General features: G+C 35.6%; 1 protein-coding gene across 5 annotated transcripts in view; it reads left to right on the top strand.

Moving 5' to 3' along the window:
* The window catches only part of ROBO1 (roundabout guidance receptor 1), a 1,122,251-nt gene that overhangs the window by 141,650 nt on the left and 957,301 nt on the right, over positions 1-23,300 (top strand). For all 5 annotated transcript variants that reach the window (XM_073892039.1, XM_073892029.1, XM_073892010.1 and 2 more), the window contains exon 2: positions 19,303-19,439. In XM_073892039.1, the coding sequence (XP_073748140.1) occupies positions 19,352-19,439 (88 nt within the window). In that variant the 5' untranslated portion in view covers positions 19,303-19,351. The remainder of the gene's footprint in view (positions 1-19,302; positions 19,440-23,300) is intronic.

Genomic DNA, 23,300 nt, shown 5'->3' with positions numbered 1-23,300 from the left:
GATGCATCCCTTTTCTGATCATCCTTTGGTAATGGAGTACATTGTGTTTGCTTTGTGCTAATATGTTCCTCTTTTGACCTATCCTGTCATTTTACATAAGTAGCCAGTAGAATAGGAACTAGGTGAGGGAATTGGGGGAAGTGTTCTATATAGGCCAACAATATGCTATTCATTGACATAGGAGAGCATTTTGCTCATGCCTCCAGTCATTTTATTTGCCTTTCCAGATTTCCACAATTTGGCAGTCACCCTGGCAATATACCAATCAAATGACTTATTTATTTAACGAAAGGGAAGATTTGAACATTTGACCAATCTGAGTGGTCCTACCATGTTTTCATCACCTCATATTCACCTCACTGGTGAGGGAGGGATTCTCCCTATAGGGTTATGGGGATGGTTGAACACACAACATCCCACCCTGGACAGATGAGATCACCAGCAGTTTATTACTCATGGGAACTCACAGCCTCTGGGAAGAGGACATCAAATGTCATGTAGGGTCACATGGGGATTGTACTCGAGAACAGAGGGGAATGACCAGAGGCTGTGGGAGCTGGGCTTTGTAGTGTCAGGAGGATGGATTCCACCTTCCCCTGGAAGGATATAATCAGCTTATTTATTTTGTAATTTAAATTCAGTTAATTAACATATAATGTATTCTTACTTTCAGAGATAGAGTTCAGTGATTCATCAGTCTTATATAATACACATTACTCATTACATCATAAGTCCTCCTTACTGTCCATCACCCAGTTACCCCATCCCCTCACCACCCTCCCCTCCAGCAACCATCAGTTTCCTATGATTAAAGAGTCTCTTACGGTTTGTTTCCCTCTCTGATTTCATCTTGTTTCATATTTCCCTCCCTTCCCCTATAATTCTGTTTTGTTTCTTAAATCCCACATATGAGTGAGATCATATGATAGTTGTCCTTCTCTGATTGACTTATTTCGCTCAGCATAATACCCTCTAGTTCCATCCACGTCATTGCAAATGGCAAGATTTCATTCTTTTTGATGTCTGAGTAGTATTCCATTGTATACACATACCACCTCTTCTTTATCCATTCATCTGTCGATGGACATCTGGGCTTTTGCCATAGTTGGGCTATTGTGGATGTTGCTGCTGTAAACATTGGGGTACACATGCCACTGCGGATCACTACATTTGTATCTTTGGGGTAAATACTCAGTAGTGCAATTGCTGGGTTGTAGGGTAGCTCTATTTTCAACTTTTTGAGGAACCTCCATACTGTTTTCCAGAGTGGCTACACCAGCATGCATTCCCACCAACAGTGTAGGAGGACTCCCCTTTCTCTGCATCCTCGCCAACATTTGTTTTTCTCCTAGGTTGTTAATTTTAGCCCTTCTGACTGGTGTGAGGTGGTATCTCATTGTGTTTTGATTTGTATTTCCCTGATGCCAAGTGATGTGGGGCATTTTTCATGTGTATGTTGGCCGTTTGTATGTCCTCTTTGGAGAAATGTCTGTTCATGTCTTCTGTCCATTTCCTCACTGGATTTTTTGATTTGTGGGTGTTGAGTTTGATGAGTTCTTTATAGATTTTGGATACTAGCCGTTTATCTGATAAGACATTTGCAAATATCTTCTCCCATCCTTGTCGGTTGTTTTTTGGTTTTGTCAGCTGTTTCCGTTGCTGTGCAAAAGCTTTCTATCTTGATGAAGTCCCAATAGTTCATTTTTGCCTTTGTTTCCCCTGCCTTTGGAGATGTATCTAGCAAGAAGTTGCTGCTGCTGAGGTGACAGAGGTTGCTGCCTGTGTTCTCTTCTGGGATTTTGATGGATTCCTGTCTTACATTTAGCTCTTTCATCCATTTTGAGTCTATTTTTGTGTATGGTGAAAGAAAATCGTCCAGTTTTATTCTTGTTCTTTTTTTAAGATTTTATTTATTTATTTGAGAGAGAGAGTGAGAGAGAGCAAATGAGAGAGAGCACGAGCTGGGGGAGGGGCACAGGGAGAAAGAGAAGCTGGCTCCCCCATGAGCAGGGAGCCAGACTTGGGGCTTGATCCCAGGACCCAGGGATCATGACCTGAGCCAAGGGCAGACACTTAACCAACTGAGCTACCCAGGTGCCCCCCGGTTTCATTCTTCTGCATGTGGCTATCCAATTTCCCAACACCATTTGTTGAAAAGACTCTCTTTTTTCCATTGGATATTCTTTCCTGCTTTGTCAAAGATTAGTTGACCATAGAGTTGAGGGTGCATTTCTGGGGTCTCTATTCTAATCCATTGATCTATAGATCTGTTTTTGTGCCAGTACAATACTGCCTTGATGATGACAGCTTTGTAATAGATCTTGAAGCCTGGCATTGTGATGCCACCAGCTTTGGTTTTCTTTTTCAACATTCCTCTGTCTATTCAGGGTCTTTTCTGGTTCCATACAAATTTTAGGATTCTTTGTTCCAGCTCTGTGAAAAAATTTGATGTATTTTTTTTTTTAATTTGATGGAATTTTGATAGGAATTGCATTGAATGTGTAGATTGCTCTGGGTAGTATAGACATTTTAATAATATTTATTCTTCTGATCCATGAGCGTGGAATGTTTTTCCATTTCTTTGTGTCTTCCTCAATTTCTTTCATACGTATTCTGTAGTTTTTAGAGTACAGATCCTTTACCTCTTTGATTAGGTTTATTCCTAGGTATCTTATGGTTTTTGATGCAATTGTAATGAGATCAGTTGCTTAATATCTCTTTCTTCTGTCTCATTTTTAGTGTTTAGAAATGCAACTGATTTCCGTGCATTGATTTTATATCCTGCCACGTTGCTGATTTCCTGTATGAGTTCTAGCAATTTTGGGTTGAAATCTTTTGGGTTTTCCACATAGAGTATCATGTCATCTGTGAAGAGTGAGAGTTTGACTTCTTCTGATTCGGATGCCTTTTATTTCTTTCTGTTGTCTGATTGCTGTGGCTAGGACGTCTAATACTATGTTGAACAACAGTGGTGAGAGTGGACATCCCTGCCGTGGTCCTGACCTTAGGGGAAAAGCTCTCAGTTTTTCACCATTGAGACTGATATTTGCTGTGGGCTTTTCATATATGGTTTTTATGATATTGAGTTTTGTTCCCTCTATTCCTACACTGTGAAGAGTTTTAATTAAGAAAGGACACTGTACTTTGTCAAATGCTTTTTCTGCATCTATTGAGAGGATCATATTCTTCCTGTCCTTTCTTTTATTAATGTAGTGTATCACACTGATTGATTTGTGGATGTTGAACCAACCTTGCAGCCCAAGAATAAATCCCATTCGGTCATGGTGAATAATCCTTTTAATGTACTGTTGGATCCTATTGATTAGTATCTTGGTGAGAAATTTGGCATCCATGTTCGTCAGTGATATTGGTCTATAATTCTCCTTTTTGGTGGGTCTTTGTCTGGTTTTGGGATCGAGATAATGATAGCCTCATAGAAAGAGTTTGGAAGTTTTCCTTCCCTTTCTAGTTTTTGAAACAGCTTCAGAAGGATTGGTATTAGTTCTTCTTTAAATGTTTGGTAGAATTCCCCTGGGAAGCCATCCAACCCTGGACTCTTGTTTGTTAGGAGATTTTTAATTACTGCTTCAATTTCCTTGCTGGTTATGGGTCTGTTCAGGTTTTCTATTTCTTCCTGGTTCAGTTTTGGTAGTTTATACATCTCTAGGAATGCATCTATTTCTTCCAGTTTGCCTAATTTTTGGCATATAGTTGCTCATAATATGTTCTTATAATTGTTTGTATTTCTTCAGCGTTGGTGGTGATCTCTCCTCTTTCATTCATGATTTTATTTTTGGGGGGTCCTTTCTCTTTTCTTTTTGGTAGGTCTGGACACAGGTTTATTGATCTTAATTCTCTCAAAGAACCAGTTCCTAGTTTTGTTGATCTGTTCTATTGTTCTTTTGGTTTCTATTTCATTGATTTCTGTTGTAATCTTTATTAATTCTCCTCTCTTGCTGGGTTTAGGCTTTATTTGCTATTCTTTCTCCAGCTCCTTTAGGTGTAAGGTAAGCTTGTGTCTTTGAGAACTTTCATGTTTCTTGAGAAAGGCTTGTATCGCTATATCGTTCCCTCCTAGGATCACCTTTGCTTCATCCCAAAGGTTTTAAACAGTCATGTTTTCATCCTCATTTGTTCACATGAATTTTTTAAATTCTTTTTTAATATCCTGGTTGACCCATTCATTCTTTAATAAGATGGTCTTTAGTCTCCGGGTATTTGAGTTCATTCCAAATTTCTCTTGTGATTGAGTTCGAGTTTCAAAGCATTGTGGTCTGAAAATATGCAGGGAATGATCCCAATCCTTTGGTACCAGTTGAGACCTGATTTGTGACCCAGTATGTGATCTATTCTGGAGAATGTTCCATGTACACTCAAGAAGAATGTGTATTCTGTTGCTTTAGGATGGTATGCTCTGAATGTATCTGTGAAGTCCATTTAGTCCAGTGTGTCATTCAATGCCCTTGTTTCCTTGTTGATCTTCTGCTTAGATGATCTGTCCCTTAGGGTGAGTGGGGTGTTAAAGTCCTCTACTATTATTGTATTATTATCAATGTGTTTCTTTAATTTTGTTACTAATTGGTTTATATAATTAGCTGCTCCCAAGTTTGGGGCATAAATATTTATAATTGTTAGATCTTCTAGTTGGATAGATCCTTTAATTATTATATAGTGTCCTTCCTTATTTCTTATTACAGTCTTTGGTTTAAAATCTAATTTGTCTGATATAAGGATTGCCATCTCAGCTTTCTTTTGAGGTCCATTAGCATGATAAATGTTTTGCCACCCCTCACTTTCAATCTGGAGGTGTCGTTGGGTCTAAAATGAGTCTCTTGCAGATATCAGATGATGCATCTTGCTTTTTATCCAATCTGATACCCTGTGTCTTTTGATTGCAGCATTTAGCCCATTTACACTCAGAGTAACTGTTGAAAAATATGAATTTAGTGTCATTGCTCAAATATACCTTCTGCCCTTTCCTCTCTCTTTCCTCTTCTTCTGGGGTCTCAATTATTCTAATATTGTTTCACTTTATGTTAATCACTTATGTCTTGAATTTTCCCCTCGTGATCTAGTAATTGTTTATCTCTTTTTCTCAGCTTCTTTATTCTCCATCATTTTGTCTTCTATATCATTAATTCTCTCTTCTGTCTCATTTATCCTTCAGTTAGAGTCTCCATTTTTTTATTGCATTTCATTAATAGCCTTTTTGATTTTGACTTGGGTATATTTAGTTCTTTTATTTCTCCAGAAAGGTTTTCTCTAGTGTCTTATATGCTTTTTCAAAGCCAAGCTCTTATTTTTATAATCATTATTTTGAACTCTAGTTCTGACATCTTACTTATATCCATACTGATTAGGTCCCTGGCAGTCAGTACTGCCTCTTGTTCTCTTTTCTGGGGTAAGTTTTTCCATCTCATCATTCTGTCCAGAGAAGAATAGTTGAATGAGAGAACACAATACTAAAACGGCAAAAACGACCCCAGAGAAATATACACTAAACAAATCAGAAGAGACCCGAAAGTGAAACAAAAATAAAAAATAAAAAAAGAGAAAGAGAGAATATAATCAGACAGGTGAACAGAACAGAGCAATACAGTGGATTTTATGTGTATTTTGGTCTGTTTTTTAGAAAACTAGATCCCACAATTGTAAAGAAAGAAAAACTTATGTATGTACAAAAATAAAATTAAATGCAATGAAAGGATAGAATGTAATTGTATAAATGAAAATTAAAAGACAAAATAATTTTTTAAAAATAAAGAATATAATTAGTCAGGTGAACAAAAAAGCAGTAAAGTGGATTTTATGTGTATTTTGGTCTATTAAAAGAAACCCTACATCCCCAAATTGTAAAGAAAGAAAAACATATATATACAAAAATAAAATCAAATAGATTGAAAGGATAGAATGTAACTGTAAAAATGAAAATTAAAAAAGACTTAAAAAAAGAGTCGATAAAATAAGAAATTGGTTGAAAAAAGAAAGAGAAAAAAAGAATTGAAAGACTAAAGAATCCTGAGCAAAAAATCATGAATTCTATATACTATTTCCCCCTCGTGCTGGAGCTTTGCAGTTCTGTCTGATTGGTAAACTTGGTCTTAGCTGGATGTTCTTGCTTATCTTCTGGGGGAGGGCCTGTTGTGCTGATTCTCCAGTGTCTTTTCCCCTGGCCGAATTTCACCGCCCTTGCCAGGGGGCCAGGCTAAGTAAGTGGCTCCAATTGCTTTATGAGGCTTGTGTTCCCTGAAGGCTTTCCACACCACTTTAGAGGATGAGAATGAAAGTGGTGGCCTCCCAGTCTCTAGCTCCAGAGCCAAAAGGTCAAGCCCCCCAGTCCCCAGTGCGCCCTCAGGGAAAAGCAGTCAATCACTTCTGTCTCCCTGGTCTCCGGCTGCACTCTGTGCTTACCGAGCCTGTGACCGAGTGTTTCTATATTAGCCACATACCCCATTTCGAGTCTCCAAGCCCTGCAGCCTCCTGAGGCTTATACTCATGCTGGTCCTCCCGGGGGATGAAGGGGGGTCTTGTGGAGGTTCTGCTGCTTGCTGGGCCCTGCTTGGGGGAGCAATCGCCTGACCCTGCCGTGGTTTGTGCTTTATGACAACCCCAAGCTAAAAGCCCACTCCTGGGCTTGCTGACTGCAGTTAGCTTCCCACTCAGATGCCTGGGAACTCTGCTGTTCTCACCCCTGGTCTTCCTGTGACCCTGAGGATCTTGAGACCACACTGTCCCACCTGGGATTCTGCTCTGCTTTGCCACCTGAGTGCTTTTCAGGCAGGGCATCCCTTACTGGAGCAGACTTCTAAAAGTTCCAATTTTGTGCTCAGCTGCTATATCACTTTCTGGTAGCCAGGTGATGGAGGCTCCCTCCACTTGTGGTTTCTCTTCCCATATATTGACTCAGATTTACTTCTCTGCACCGCCTACCTTGCAGAAAGTGGTCGCTTTTTTATTTGTCAAGTTGCAGCTATTATTTTCTTATATCTTTGGTTGAGTTTGCAGGTGTTCAGAATGATTTGATAGCTAGCTAGCTGAATTCTTGGGACCAGACAAAACTAAGGTCTCCTACTGCTCCTCCATCTTGGCAAAACAAAAAAAAAAAAAAAAAAAAATATATATATATATATATATATATATAATTGGCTTGTTTAAATAAATTTCATGGCTGGCTATGTAATGAAAGCCTATACTCAGGGATAAACAAGAACTGTGCCTGGTCCCTTTGGTAAGAAGTTTGTTTTGTTAGAGGATCTTACCCACAGGAGTGGAGTGGAGAGGCAAATGAAGATAGGCCATTTTTTTTTTCAAAAAATGATTCATTTATTTATTTGAGAGAGAGAGATCAAGAGCAAGTTCTTGGGGTGGGGAGGGGCAGAAAGAGAGGGAGAGAGAAAACCTTAGCAGACTTCCACGCTGAGTGCAGAGCCTAACATGGGGCTCAGTACCAGACCCCAAGATCATGACTCAAGCTGAAACCAAGAGTCAGATGCTGAACCGACTGTGCCACCCAGGTGCCCTAAAGTTAGACCATTTGAGACTATCCCAATATCACAAGTATCAAGACAGCATATAATATTGGATCTTAATTTTATGCCTTATACTACATATGACAACATGGAATAGCAAGTAAAAGAATATGATAGGCAATCACAATCAGAAATAGTGAAGAGTCCAGCTGAGTGTTCATCCATATATGTTCAAAGATGAATAGCCATGCACTTATGGCTATATCATTATTAAAAGAGTTAAGCCAAATTCTAACCCCCAGATATATTAAGATTTTTCTTTCTGCAGCATAACAAGCGAGCATCAGTATAATTGTACAAGGCTTGCCCAAAGAAAATACACTACCCAAATTCCAACTGCAACTATTTTTATTTTCAGTAGATTGTTCCAGATGGGTTGTGGTGAGAAGTTATTTGTGTGGCTATAATTGATTTTACATTGAAATTTCTGCTCTTTTGTTAAAATAATAAATTATTTGTTTAGAATAGGATAGTTGGTAAGATTTCATTAGCCAAATAAATGAAATGAATTTACAGTCCAACTGCATTTCCCTCTTGATATATTGAATGGCCAGGTCCTTCTGGGTAGCCTGCATACCAGCCCAGCTATATAGCTCTAAAATCACTTGGTTAGTAATTAGGTGTTTATCAGATTCTTGCTGAAAAGGCATGAGATAGTTATCTGACACAATTATCTTTGAAAATTGAATCCTCCATTTCTGGTCCTGCTGAGGACATTCACAGGAACACTGAGTGGTTGAAAGCTAAATGCCTTTCAAAAACCCTTGCCTTCTAGAATGCATGCAACACAATTGCCCGTCACAGAATTTTCCTCCATCTTTCATGCATAGCCTTTTGTGGGTGAATCTTTTTGTTACAAGTCTTTGTGCATGTTGACATATTAAAATTACCTTTGACCTGCTCCTCTGCTACTTTGTGTTTTTTACTATAGCATTACTAATAGCCAGTCTGAAATTTAATGCTTGCTCCTTTTGTCCCTTCTCTACCACTATATCTTCATAAACTAACGCTGTCTCTCTGTCAAATAAATAAAATCTAAAAAAAAAAAAAAAAACTAATCCAAAACAAGTGAAGACAATTGCTCAGATTAACTAGGCTATATGTGCATTTGTGGTAATGATATTTCTAGAGCTATTTGCTCTTAAGCAATCTAAAAACTTGCAGCTCATTTAAGTATGAATGTGTATTCTACTCTTAGCTGGGAAATTAATATCAAGCTTTAATATGAACAGTTGTAAAAAACACAGTTATTTAGGCACTTAAAAAGTCAAACCTGAAGTAATAGATTTTAATTTAAATGTCACATCCATTTAAAAATGATGCTGTGACTCATCTCCCAATAGAATTGAACCAATTTTAGGATTCCATACACATTCAAGGCAGTGTATTTGAAATTAACTTGTTTAGAAAATAAAAGCAAATAACAAAAACGAGTACATTTTGCTCCGGTTATTATGTTAAGCATAATGTTTCTGTAAGTGTTTTCTGTCTTTAGCCACCATGATTCCTTGCCTAATGTAATGGCAGTCTTTGTGGATAGATGGATTTCATGAATATGATAGCTTTGTGTTTGTATTTCCAACTTCTCTGTAAGTACATTAGTTTAGGTGCATATCATTGTGTTCGTATTACTGTGTTCATTCATCTATCCATCAATTCCACAATTATTTAGTGTTTGCTAAATGACAGACTTCGCCGTGCTGCTAGAATTGTAGACTATTGCAACGATGACCTATGCAGCCTTGTGATCTTCAGACTTGCTTGCTCCATGCCCATGATTTACAGAATTTTTATCCTAGAAACCACACTTGTACCATTCTTGCTTCTGCTTAAATGTCTTTTTGCACACAGAGCTCTTTACATCCTGGCTTTGTTCTATATTTTCAACTTCCTCTCTAAGCAAAGCCTCACACATACATGTCACCTGAAATCCCACCCAAATAAAATCATTTATTGTTCTTTAAACACACAGACTCCTTCCTCCATGCCTCAGCACAGTTGATACTTTTGTTTTGAATTCTGCTCCTCTCCAGTTTTAAACTGTTTTGGCTCGATCAACAACTACCATTCCTTCAAGATCCATTGAAATGTTCACTTCTGTGGTGAACATTTTCCAGTTTGCCAGAAGCCTAATTGCTTCAATCTCATAGAACAGTACTCTATTAAACTCTGTGATAGAAATGATCATCCTACATGTAACTTATCTGGGTCTGTTTCCCCTGCCATAATACAAGCTCTTTCTGGGCAAAGACTGTGTGGTATTCATTTTGGAATCTTAGAATGGCACATAATAGGTTCCCAAAGAAATATTATTAAATAAATGAAGTATAGGTACAGGGGCATGGTCATTTTAATATGCTTTTTGGTATATTCTTGCTTTGTTTTGTCTTTAGAAAAGGTATTCTAATAGTGGCATCATATTCCGTTAAATACATTTTTTAAACCTTATTAGATATTTGTATTTATTGGTGTTGAATAGTAGCACAGCTTGGGTTGTTCGCCTTTAATTTGTGGAATGGCTGGCTTTAATTGAAGTCTTGGTCTCTAAAGTGAAAAAAAGAGTTACCAGGCATTCCTTTTCAATTAGATTAAACAGAGAAAAGAGAATGATCACGGCAGCACTCTCTGAAAGGTGAGGATGTTCAGAAGATAACTAACCTCACTTGCTATACAATTGGTTTGTTGTTACTTCCAGGAACTGCCACCAGAACATGCTTGCTAAATCAACTGTTCAGTTTCTCTTATTTTCTCTCATTCTTGTGCTTTCTCCCTTTTTCTCCTCTCTACCCCTCCGTATTTCTCCCTTTCAGTGTAAGTGTCAAGCCAGACTAGCTTCATATCTAACTTTTCTTTGACCAAACCAATGCCCAGACAATTTCCTCTAATTTCTGTTATCATGCTAAGATAAATCTGACTTATCGGAGGCAACACTTATTTTTAGAATAGCGAGGCCGTTGATGTTTATTTCCACATTATGTTACTTGAAAGATGATATTTTCTAGAAAAATATGTCTGCAACTGGATTCACTTTTAGCTAGGATGACCAAACATCATGTGTCCCACTAATTTTCATCAGAATGATGAAATGAAAAATATGATTGAAGGTCAAGTGGGCATAGAATTCATCTGACTCAGAGCTAATGTGAGCAGAGCATTTTGAAAATTGCTTTTGTTTGAAAATTGCTTTTTGTCTTTGTGTACATGAGTATACACGTTTAAGGAATCATCTTTGTGAATTTGAACATTGATTTTGAAGAATGCCTGATGTGCTGTTTTCTTTTTAGCTACAAAATGAGAAAAAGGAAACAATTCTGGTGGAATTTTCTTTATATTAAATCTTTACATTCTATCTACATCTTTACATGCAACATTTCTTTGCATTAAATTATCTTTTAAATTTCCTTATTCTTAACATAATTCTGCTAATATATGAACACAATCTTTTTCTTAAGCAAGTCTGAAAGTTAGGTTGCCTGAAGCAACCCTATAATTAAAGAGAAGATAAAAAATCTCCATTTTGCTGTCTTTACCTTCGCCTTTATGTTAGCAATACTAATGAACTTCACTATGTTTAGGGTGAAAAATTGATTTGAGCCTTTCTTCAGTTACTGCTGTGCTTTTTTTCTCCCTCCCCCCTTAAGGATTTGTGCAGTTTAATTTGGCATTGATTCTTTAATGATTATGGTAGCTATAGTAGAGAGACGTGTTTATCTTCATCATGTCCTGTAGATAGCATATTACATTTATTTTTATACATAACTGCATTTCAATCATTTAGATAAGATACTCTAGCCAGTGGTTGACAACCATCTTACTGTCTTTATTGATTTTATATTTTAATCTTGAAATGCATATATGAATTCTTGCAATTCACTGTGTTAAAATGTCTAATTCAAAAGTCATGCTAGCATTGCTTTAAACCAGTGATGAAATGCCAACTTCAGTATGCTGAAAGGAGACCAAACATTTGAACTTATGGTGATTGCTAGTTTGACTGTCTTCAGGCTGCTCATAGTACTTTATTTGAAGATGTCAATCAGTATATGCCATGTGCAATGTTTTAAGAACTATTGAATACTTCAGATTCTCATTTTGTAGCAATAAAATAATTATTTGTCCTTTCTTTCTGATGATTCTCCTAAAACTGTAACTTAGTAATGTTCTTAGAACACCTCACTGCTAGTTGATATTTTTGACGTTTTTCTTTTCTTTTCTTTTCTTTTAAGATTTTATTTATTTGAGAGAGAGAAAGAGAAACAAGCGGGGGGGGCAGAGGAAGAGAGAGAGAGAGAGAGAGAGAGAGAAGCAGACTCCCAGTTGAGCAGGGAGCCCCATGCAGGGCTTGATCCCCAGACCCAGAGATCATGACATGAGCTGAAGGCAGTTGCTTAACCAACTGAGCCACCCAGGCATCCCAATATTTTTCTTTTAAATAATATTCAGTTTCATCGCTATGTCTTTAAACACCATAATGAGTGAAATGTATAAAACAACCAGAAGTTTCATATTTTGGAAGTTTTTAGGAATATAGCAGATCCTTAAATTTTGGCAAAAGCTTACTGTTTTAGGGCTGCTATCACAAAATGCCTTAGACTAGGTGGATTGTAAACAACAGAAATTTATTTCTCATAGTTCTGGAGGTTGGGAAGTTCAACATCAAGTCCCTAGCAGATCTGGTGTTTGATGAGGGCCGATTCTTGGCTCACAGACAGCAGGCTTCCCTTCTCCCCATGACTATCTGGGCTCTTTTGTAAGGGAACTAATCTCATTCATGAAGACTCCATCCTCATGACCTAATCACCTCCCAGAGGCCTCATCTCCTAAAATCATCATATTGGGGATGTGATGATTAAATTTCAACATATAAATTTTGAGCAGACAGAAACATTGTCCATGGTATTTTTTGAATTTAGTGTAGGTTGAAGAGTAAGAATTCTAAAACATTGTATGTCTCAGATTACTTTATCTTTTGACTATTAATTCATGGTAACATATCTGTCTACATGGTCCTAATAGATGGACTATGTTAAGTAAATTGACTAAATAAATTTAAAAAAGAAAGTTAGTTTCTTTGACTCTTTGTCCTGACTTGGTAACGTATTTCAGTTCATTTTGGATACAAAATAGAGAGTCTCAAATCCTCTCATTCTTTATATACAGCCTGAGGTTTATCACCATGTCCTGAGTTTTCTCATGGTATAGTTTAAAATGGTGTGTTTCCTGGAAATGTAATGAGAATTAATTAGTCTTTGTGAAATGAGTGGAGGCATAATTGGATATAGGGTCTGTGATCCATCCAAATAAAACTGAAGTGTGAATAGTAATATAGCTCTGCCTACAGATCCAGGAGCTTCAAGAAATTAGGTGACCAACCACTGAAAATCTTGCTAATTCCCTTACTTCCTCTATTCCTGATTGACTCTACCCTGTTTTCCAGGTTTGTCTTTATCTTACCTTCACTCCTTTATTTTTTAATCATGGATTTTATTCTCAGTATTGATTTGAAACTCATTTTCCTAGAGTCTTTTGCTTATAGTTTCTTTTTTTCCTCTTTTTTCTTTACAAAATCCATACATATAAATGAAGTCAGAAAGTTAATAATGACACTTTAAACCTAGGATATTAATAATTTGGGGTTTAGGATAATGTAAACATTTGACTAAATATATAGTATCTACATCCTCCTAAGAGTGATGGGTTCCCTAAGTATATGAGAAGGCAAAGGTATTATAAATGAATTATAAAGCAAGTGTCTGTGTGTATAAATGTTTTAATCTATTTAGCCCTAAACCCTACATGTGTGCTTTAAGTGCTCTGCTTTTTGTTTATTTGTTTGTTTCAAGTTTTCATTTAAATTCTAGTTGGTTAACATATAGGGTGATGTTGGTTTCAGGAGTAGAATTTAGTGATTCATCACTTGCATATTACACCCAATGCTCATCACAACAAGTGCCCTCCTTAATACCCATCACTCATTTAAGTGCCCTGCTTGTATATGTAGTATGCTATTTTCAAATAATACTTTTTGTAAGAGATGTGACATTAACTTAAGAACTTGGTAATAATTTTTCCAGTTTAACTTGTCTATATAAAAGCATTAAATCAGCATTTTTAGAAGGTATTATATACCTTTTATTATTATTTCAAGTTTAAAGCACCCCAACTAAACAGAAGCCATAATAAATTCTTAATAGGGTTCCCTATAGACTTATATATGTATTATTATTCTAGAGAACTCTAAAGTAAGAGTAAATTACCGGTCATTTATAAAAATTACACACATACACCTACATACATTTCTTATTAAGCTTTCCATTTACTAGATGGATATTTTGAAAATAGCAGCACACATTTCCTCTTTCTTTTTTCTTTTTCTTTTTTTTTTTTCTTTTTTGGCTTCTAGTGTCATATGCTTCGCCAAATTCTATTGCCTTTCCTTTGCAGTGTCTTAATATTTATACCTTCTTTTTATCCCCCTAAGTAGACTTTTATAGAGGATCCTGTTCACCACACATTTGAGAATATACTAATAATCCTCTACATGGTTCTTTTGTCTTGATTCACTTTCATTCCCAAGTTATATAGTTGTTACCTAGTTTTATCTTCCCATATGCCATCACACTGTTGATAAGAAAAAAACCTTGAATTAGCCTTGGTATTCAGGACTTTGCAATTCTTTGATGTTTTGATTTCGTGGAAAGAAAAATAGTAGAGTTGATTTCAATTCACTTATATGTGCTAATGACATATATTCATGCAGACAAGTCTCATGAAGGTTCTGAACTCATAATGTCATATGGAAGATAATGATTTATGTATTATTTTCCTGATATAATTAAATCTGATGGGCTAATAAACTGTGAAGTGCTGCATATAGATTATGTCTTATTTATTTTTATTTTTTATTTCATATCTTCTGTTTTAGCAACACTTATCTGCACAATGGTTGTCTCCCCTCACTCTCTTTCCTGGTTTCTGCAGTTGTGTGATTTCAACACACCCTGTAAAGCCTAGGCCACCCCAGTCCCCTCCCCACCTTCAGCTTCTTCCATGGCCGACTTCATCCTTTGTGTCTTTGTCACTAATACATAATAAATTATCTGCTGCTCTAACATTAAGAGTGTAGATTTGTTTCATGTCTCTATGAATCTCCACTGCCTGGCACAGAGCTCTCCATATATTAACTGTGCAAAAATGTTTATTAACTATTTGTTTGTTTGTTTTTTTAAGATTTTATTTATTTATTTGCTAGAGAGAGAGAGCATGGGCGAGAGAGAGTGAGCAAGGGTACAAGCAGGGGGAGCTGCAGGCAGAGGGAGAAGCAGGCTCCCCACTGCGCAAGGAACCCGATGCGGGACTCGATCCCAGGACCCTGAGATCATGACCTGAGCCGAAGGCAGCCGCTTAACCAACTGAGCCACCCAGGCATCCCAACTATTTGTTTATTTATAGCTCTCTCGTCAAACCTAATTTTGCATTCTTAATTCTTTTTTAAAGTTCCAGAACTTTCCAAAGACTCTTTTGAGTTGAGACCTTTAATTTTTATGATTGATTTTCCTTTAGGTGTTTTAGGGGGTAGTGTCATTTGAATAGACCAAACTTCAGTTTATCTCATTTGTAAAGAAGGAGAGTATCTCCTTACTGTGTGTAGTTTGCTGACTGATTCATCTATTATATGCAGAATTCAAAAGGAGTCTGGCCTTTCCTGGTCTTTGATCTCACAAGGACAGCCAGGTTTGGTGCTCACCTGTTACCCACTGGCCACTGTTGGTTCTTTTATCTAAGACTAGGACAAAGAAAATCAACAGTTCCTGGTTTTGTTGTGTTGGGGAACATTTCCAGCTGTTCTAACTTTTGACTCATTGGGTGATAATCAGTTAAGCAGAAGCTGAATATGATGAAAAGGTTGGGAAGATGAGATTCCAAAACTATTTTGATTTCCCAGAGCACTCTTTGTTTTCAACTGAAAAGGAAAACTAAGAGATTAGTGTAACTTAAAGAAGAACAAATTTTGGTTAGTAACAAGGAAAGCTTTGGTAAATATAGTTTCTGTCCTAAATATGAGAGAGAGAGAGAGAGAGAGTGAGTTACCTATGCTGAAGAGTTTCAGAAGAGACTGAAATATACTCATTGTGATCCACTGATACGCTTAAGTAATCCAAAATGTATGCCTAAAGAAGTATGTTTTACTTTGTTGAACCATGAATTTACCTAAATTAATTTCTTATTAGGACTTTTCTCCTTTCCAGGAAATTTCATAGTAATTAGTAGAACAAGTTAAAACTATCTTTAAGGCAGTCCTCCTCCTAAGAGCAGGCAGGCAGTGCATTTATTTTTATTTGAAAATGCACACCAGCAACACATATTCATGCACAGCATATGCATATAAAATTTTAGCTTTTAACACCAAGGCACCTGTGGAAAGTATCAATATCACCATTGGGGTGGACATTACATAGCTCTATATGTTTGTTAAATTTAAACCTATGCTGTAAATGGTTTCATTTTATCATATATAAATTTAACTTAAAGTTCATGAAACTAAATCAAAACCCCTAATGTCTTATAAGTTAAACCTAAAACAGACACTATTCAAATGTGAAGCAACATGTAAATACAAATCAAAAATTGTTTCCGTCTTCATCCTTGAAGAACCTCATTGGATGCTATTTGAAGTTGGGAATCATGGTGTTATTAATATTAATAGATATAAGGCGATGAAACAGACACTCTTCTAGTCGCTCCATGCGTATTATCTCACCTGATGATGTAACTATTATTATTCACATTTTATATTTGAGAAAGATGAGATTAAGAAAGCTTAAATTTTTTTTGCCTAAAGTCAAACAACATGAGTGGTAGAGCTGAGATTCATACCCAAGAATTTAGTATTACCATCTGTGCTTCTAGAATAGTATACTGTGTTACTTCCATAGATTTATCATTCCCAACAAAATTATAAATATATATATATTTTAAGATTTGTTTATTTATTTGAAAGAGAGAAAGCACAATCCTATTAACGTAACTGGCAGAAGTTCAATTATAATAAATATTTATACTTCCAGGTTTATTTTGTTATGATTATTGCATTGATTTTACTTTATTTTTAAAGGCTATTTTTTAAAGATTTATTTATTTGAGAGAGAGCGAGAGCGAGAGTGAGCACATGAGTGGGGGAAGGGGCAGAAGGAGAGAATCTCAAGCAGACTTCCTGTTGAGCACCGTGCCGGACCCTGGGCTCAGTCTCACAACCCATGAGATCATGACCTGAGCTGAAATCACAAGTTGGAGGCTTAACTGACTGAGCCCCTTAGGTGCCCCTGTTGCATTGATTTTAAAAGAAGAATGCACATGTTTTATGTGGGCTTTTATTTTCAATGGCTAGTGGCAGCAAATAAGTTATTTGTAATTAATAATGAAATTGTTAGAATATAAGCAACCACAGATATGAACATCTCAGTTTCAATAAATATACTTTAAAGTATCATTTAACTAATATAATAATTCTAAATTTTCAAATAATAAGCAAATCATAAATAACCTCTAGGTTCAAACATGCTTTTATTTACATCAAAAGCTGAGGCAAAACTACTATAAGGAATAATTTACTATAGTTTACTATAAAACTATAAGGAATATAAGATCTAGAGTTTATCTCAAAACAGGAACTCTCATGTCTAGTGCACATAATAATCAAATGTTAGAGAAAGGAGGAAGATGGGAATATCCCTAGGCAAGCAGAATCCAGATGACAGGGTATCTGTTATATCAAAACCCAGTCAAGCAGAAATTACTAGGATGCAGTATATTTATACATTTTCTCTGGAAGAACTGATCATCTCTACATCACTGAGAAATGTGACTATAAGCCAAAATACCAAGGGATAACTGAGAAGAAGCCTCTGGACAAACTAACAATCGCAGAGTTTGAAGAGTAGAACTGTTCATCTACATCTGTGATTATCTGAAATCTAATCTATGTTCTACTGTCATTTGACACTTAAAACAGATAATACATGGAAGATAATGGGGGTATGTGATGTCATTTATGAGTAGGATACCAGGGTAAGGAGAGTTACAAAGGCATTAGCTCCAGTCAAAGAAAATGGATAACAAACATGAGCCTACAGTAGCCTACGGTAGGCAAGAATATTTCTTTGCAGGCAAGGTTCTAGCCCAGACAGGAGGAGCTTGCAGAATTCTGAAAGAGAAGAAATAATCCTCAAATATCTTAAGTGAATTTAGTGATTGTGGTGTCTGGCAGGAGGATTAGGAGGCTCTGCTAAAGGAAAACTTGGCAATTAACTGTACAGTGATAAGAAAGTAGGACAGCTCAGCTCACCTAGATAAATTGATGGTGGCTTTGTGGGGGTAAACCTACAGACTCAAGTAGGTCATCCTTTTTTCAAGTTGGCATTCTGAGTGTCACAAGATGTGTGCTAGAACTTTCTTTTTCTTTAGAGACACATTACATTTTCTTTGTGCTAGATTTATTTATGTATTTTTGACTAAGTGAGTACATGTCTTTCTATGTCCTAGCTCCTAAATGTCATGTTAAGTCCTGCAAAGTATTCTTGTGTAATGTCACCTGACTCCCGACCCCACCAGCCATTGGTTTCATTTCCTTTCCCAGGGTCCTTTGTAAACATTTATTGTTTCTGTACTGTGGTTATGGCTTCCATGCTAACTTCCTTCATAATTACTTTATATCCTTCACATTCCTACCAGAGTTATCTTCTCAATAATTTGAGTCATATTATTATCTATCATTAAATTCTACAGCGATTCCTCATTGCCTGTCTTTATCTTTCCAGTTTTCTATCATACTGTATTCTGGCAAACTCTACTATCAGCCAAATAACTCCCCTTACAGTTCCCTGAATATATCAATGTATTGTTGGAATACACACACACACACACACACACACACACACACACATACATATATATATATATATATATATATATATATATATATATATTTCCTTTGGATATTTGGTTATTTTGTTCTCTCATTTGAATAGTATTTTCTATTTATCAGATACTATCTCATATCACAAATGCCATGTCTTTAGTGTAAGTTTGGTCAGTTCTCCCAAGCAAAACTGATCCATCTTCCTCCTGAATTCCTGTAGTTTTATTCTGCCATTTGTTAAAGTCATCATCTACAAGGCACTATTTTATATTTCTTGGGTTCATCATGACTGATAACAGAGTGCTTTTTCAGAATAGAACATCTACAAAAGTTTTTTTTTAAAGTGTTTATAAATTGATGTCATTAAAGTGACCTCAAATTGTTTGTATACCTGAATAAAGAGAAAATATTTAGTTTTGTCTTCTGCTGTATCTTCAAAGTAGCATCGTGACTTGCTCATTATAAGCTGTTTATAAATATTTGCTTAGTGAATGAGTAAGTTTTCTGGACCCTAGAGTTTTCTGGACCTGATGAGAGTGTTCCAAATAAATTGGTGAGAAAACAAAAACATGTATCTGGTATTGCCTAAATGCTAGAGAAAACCAATGAATTATTTGCTAATTATATCTGATTGAAAATGCATTTTCAAAATAAATACTATATTTGTTCAAAATGTATATCCTAAAATATATTCAGTGTAAGTTGTATTTAACTACTTACATATTTTGTCATTTTGAAAAGTGATATTTCAAGTACATTTAAACTATAATTTTTCACAAAATATTTTTAGTACTATCTTTATCTCAACATAGCTAACCATTAAAAAATAATTTGCTATTTGTTTTTTTCTTCCAGATAAAACCTATCTGTCACTGGCTGGGTGTAATGCAAGGAAGGGACAAAGATGAAATGGAAACATGTTCCTTTTTTGGTCATAATATCACTCCTCAGCTTGTCCAAAGATCACCTGTTCCAGGCCCAGATTATTGCAGGTAAGTGCCATGCATCTGTTTTATCAAATCAAAACCAGTATACTTTCTTTGCTTTAAATTCATTTTTCATTGTGTGTCTTGTAAATCAAACTTGTTCATTTGCTTTCAAACATGTAAGTCTGTGTGAATGGTTTTCTTAAGTATGTGTGCTGATATGTTTCAGGGATCAAATATTCTTGAATACAGAGCACTTTATTAATTCCCTAGAGAAAGTGAGAAAATTGACAAAAATATTCACTGTTACTGAAACATGTGAAGAGTTATTAGATTAACTTGGTGAATTAGAGTGGTGGAAGAAGAATAATTATAGTTGAGAAGAAATGTGTAACACAAAAAGAAAAGCAGTTACAAATGCATGTTAGTACCATAGAAAAGGGCCATCAAAAAGAGTGAAGTATTTAAACCTGAAATTCCTTTAGAGGGGTGACATGTTAATTAACAGGCTGAACAATGTCAGAGTAAAAATGCAATATGCTGCCATAGTTACTGTTGTTTCCAGTGAAGTTAGAACTGGTTTCCTTGAAGTCGTAATTTTATTAATGGTGCTAGAATAACGTTGCTGTAAAAAGCTTTACTCAAACTCTTTTATAGGAAATTAACTAAACCCAATGCTATGGTTCAGGAAAATTGAAAAATATATTGATACACTAATCAAAATATAATGTCAACTTTCCTCTAAGATAAAACTATGGGAATGAATTGTAGTTAATTTGGATAGGTTTAATTTATCATCATAATTTAGACAAGTTATTCATAAAAGAATGGCAGATGGTGTTGCATTAAATTAAACCTTGAAGTTGGGATTTTATTTATTTTACTGTTGTATTTATTTTAATATTTAGCACCTATATGTAATTTATCATTTGTATCCACACACAAATCAGAATTTTCAAATAATCTAGGGGCTTGACTTTTTCTCCCTTGCTAGGTTAAAATGGATACCTGGCAGATAAGGGAGTTGTGAATAAACAAATGGAATTATATCTGTTAAAAACATTTCCATAGGGTGAAGTATACAGAAAATTTAGTCTGTTGTAGCAAAGTACATTTAGCTACTTTGTACTTAATACACTACTGAAATTACTAAAAGTTTTTATTTTTAACCTGTTTCTACATTCCCTTCTCTTTCCAGAATTCTGTTGAGTATTGCTTTAAATTAGTGAATGAACCAAATATCAAAGATTGGCACTATGAAAAAAGGGCATTTTTAAAGTTTATGAAAAATGCAAATTAAGTACAAAATAATTCATCATTTTTCAAATGGTTAGGCAGAGTAAAGAGGGTATTTGTATGAAAATGTTTGAAAACCATGACTGTAGATACATACAGATACAGATTATAGCTTAGGTATAATTATCCTTAAACTGGCCAGCCAGTGACTAGTATAGGTCAATAAATTTAATCCATGATCTAGTTATCAAGCAGGTAATCAAATCTCAAAATGATCACGTGTCATTTGAATCATCTTTACCTAGATATCTGGAAGAAGGAATGCATGCATTATTGTGTATGGTGGGGATGAGTAAGGTTTATGTATGAAATATAAAGTTACCTTTCATTCAAGAAGATCTTGTATCATTTCAAAGAAGACCAATCAGCTTGAACATTTAGGTCTAAAATTTGTCAAAACTCTGCAATTACTATCCTATATGCAAACATTTGTATAACTAAAGAGAGCTTAAAATAAGTGAGTTTATTGCTTCATACAATACGTAGGTTGGTTTCAGAGGTGATCAATCAGTTTTCATTTAGTTAACAAGATGTCCTACAGATTAGTAACTCAGGGCCCACTGTGAGGCAACACCTTAAAAAGAAATACGAGTACTGACTGAAAAAGGGATGCATAAAGTTAAATGTCTGTCTTGTTCAGGACAACAGAGTTCAAGAATTATTTCAAAGTAATTTACCTGCCAAAAGAAATATACTGTTAGCTTTTCAAAAGGAACACCTACGGACCAGAAGTCATTTTCCTACCTGCTTGCCCCCCAGGAGCATTGGTTTCAGGCTAAGGGGGTGACAAAACTACTGAGAATAGTCACCGGCTTCAGATTCTCTTCTCCTTCGTGTTAATCCTAGAATGAACTGAGGCCCTGATGTCTTTCATTGTTGTGGTTCTAGCTTTCTCAAGTTCAGTAGAGATCCGGACCTGGAGTGAATTTAGTGGAGTTTAGAGGGAGCAATGATGGGAAAAACGGTTTCTCATTCACCTGATTTACCTCCACTCTTCACCTTGAGAAAAGAATATTCTCCTTCATCAGAAATTTATTGCAAAAGGTAGATAAATGAAAAAAAGTCACAAGTTTCTGAAGAACTAAGAGGTATATCATCTCTAGAACTTAACTTGATGACTTATCTTAGCAGAAGTGTAGACAGGCACAAGATGCCTCAGGGCACAAAATAAAAAAAACAATGCAGATAACCATCACAATGCAGATTATTTTATTAACACAATAATCAAGCGGTTTTCAATAAAGCTGTGACTTGGTTACTTGGTGTCATTAAATATTAAAATATTTGAATATAACGCTTGGCTTGATGGATAACCCAGCTTACATTTTTTTTTTATTTTCTCTTCTGTCTCCCTATATAATGCATTGTTAAAACAGCTTATCTTTTATCATATACATTTTCGTATATTTACAATATTGTATGGGAAGTGGTTGGTGTGTCAGGGCGGATGGCCTAGAAATCACACATTTTAAATCAAAAAATACTTTTGTTTAAAACTATAAATCAGTTTTAAGAGAAAGGAATAATTAAAAGGTAGATTCTGGAAATGGTTAGGCCACTCTAACAATTCAAGAGTCGTTGCCTTCATTCCATATAGAGCCTGTTGAAAACCTGCCTCTGAATGAAAACCACTGCTAGACGTTTGTCTTGTCACTTTACCTCATCTCTTATTTACATACAAAGCACTCTTAAGCCAACTGTTTATCTCCTGAGGCATTTTGTGTCTGGGCTATGCCACATCTTTATTTAATCTCTCCTACAAAGGAATCTGACAGATACCCATCTTTACATTTTAAACATCCACCTCTGATTGCAACAGATGTCAGGAAGACAATGAAAGACAAATGTTAAATGATATGTTTTAAAAGTATACATTTTGCATACAATGGGTTGATTTGAAAATTTGAAGAGCATCTATGGTAAAAAAAAAAAAAAAGTGCTGAATTCTAGGTGTATATTGTAAGATTTTAAATGGAATTACATGGGATGGGGGACGCCCACAAGGTTGCATTTCTATTTGAATAAATCCGACAGCCCACTTTAAAAGTTAAACGTGATTTATTTTTCCCTCTCTTCTCTAAATATGCAGCAGCGTTTTCCTTCATTAAAGATGCAGGTGCTGACAGGGTGATTTCCTTTGCCCTGCCTCATGTCAACAAGGCTTGAGTGTGAAATTGTCTGAAATGATTTGCTGCTTACCCTCCCCACCTATCCATTCACCAACCCTTCAGTACCTTGCTGTTTTACCTAGAGGATGGTAATTGCAAGGAGCTAAGTGTTATCTGGGTTTGAATCAGCTATAGATAAATTTTGAATTTTAAACAAAGAATTCTTCATGTAAAAATCTAGAAATGATAGGACACATGTACATACAATTCCCAAATATACCTATTTTTGTGTGTTTTCTTTTTTTCACATGCCTAACAGATTGTTGAATAGATTGAGGGATTGTTTCAGATTTTAAAAATCTCCTTTGTAATGTAAAAACGATAAAATAGAAAGTCTATTTCTGAAACTGAAATGTGATAGAATCTTCAAACATTTCTTTTGGAGTACGTTATTTAACTAATAATGCTGCATATATACATCCTACAAAGGTTTTTATCTACAGGAATTATTTTTCCAATGGTT

This window comes from Callorhinus ursinus, unplaced genomic scaffold (assembly GCF_003265705.2).
Source record: "Callorhinus ursinus isolate GAN/ISIS: 27379988/994484 unplaced genomic scaffold, GSC_fseal_2.0 scaffold1, whole genome shotgun sequence".
Taxonomy (NCBI): domain Eukaryota; kingdom Metazoa; phylum Chordata; class Mammalia; order Carnivora; family Otariidae; genus Callorhinus; species Callorhinus ursinus.
This window is presented reverse-complemented; position numbering and strand designations above follow the sequence as displayed.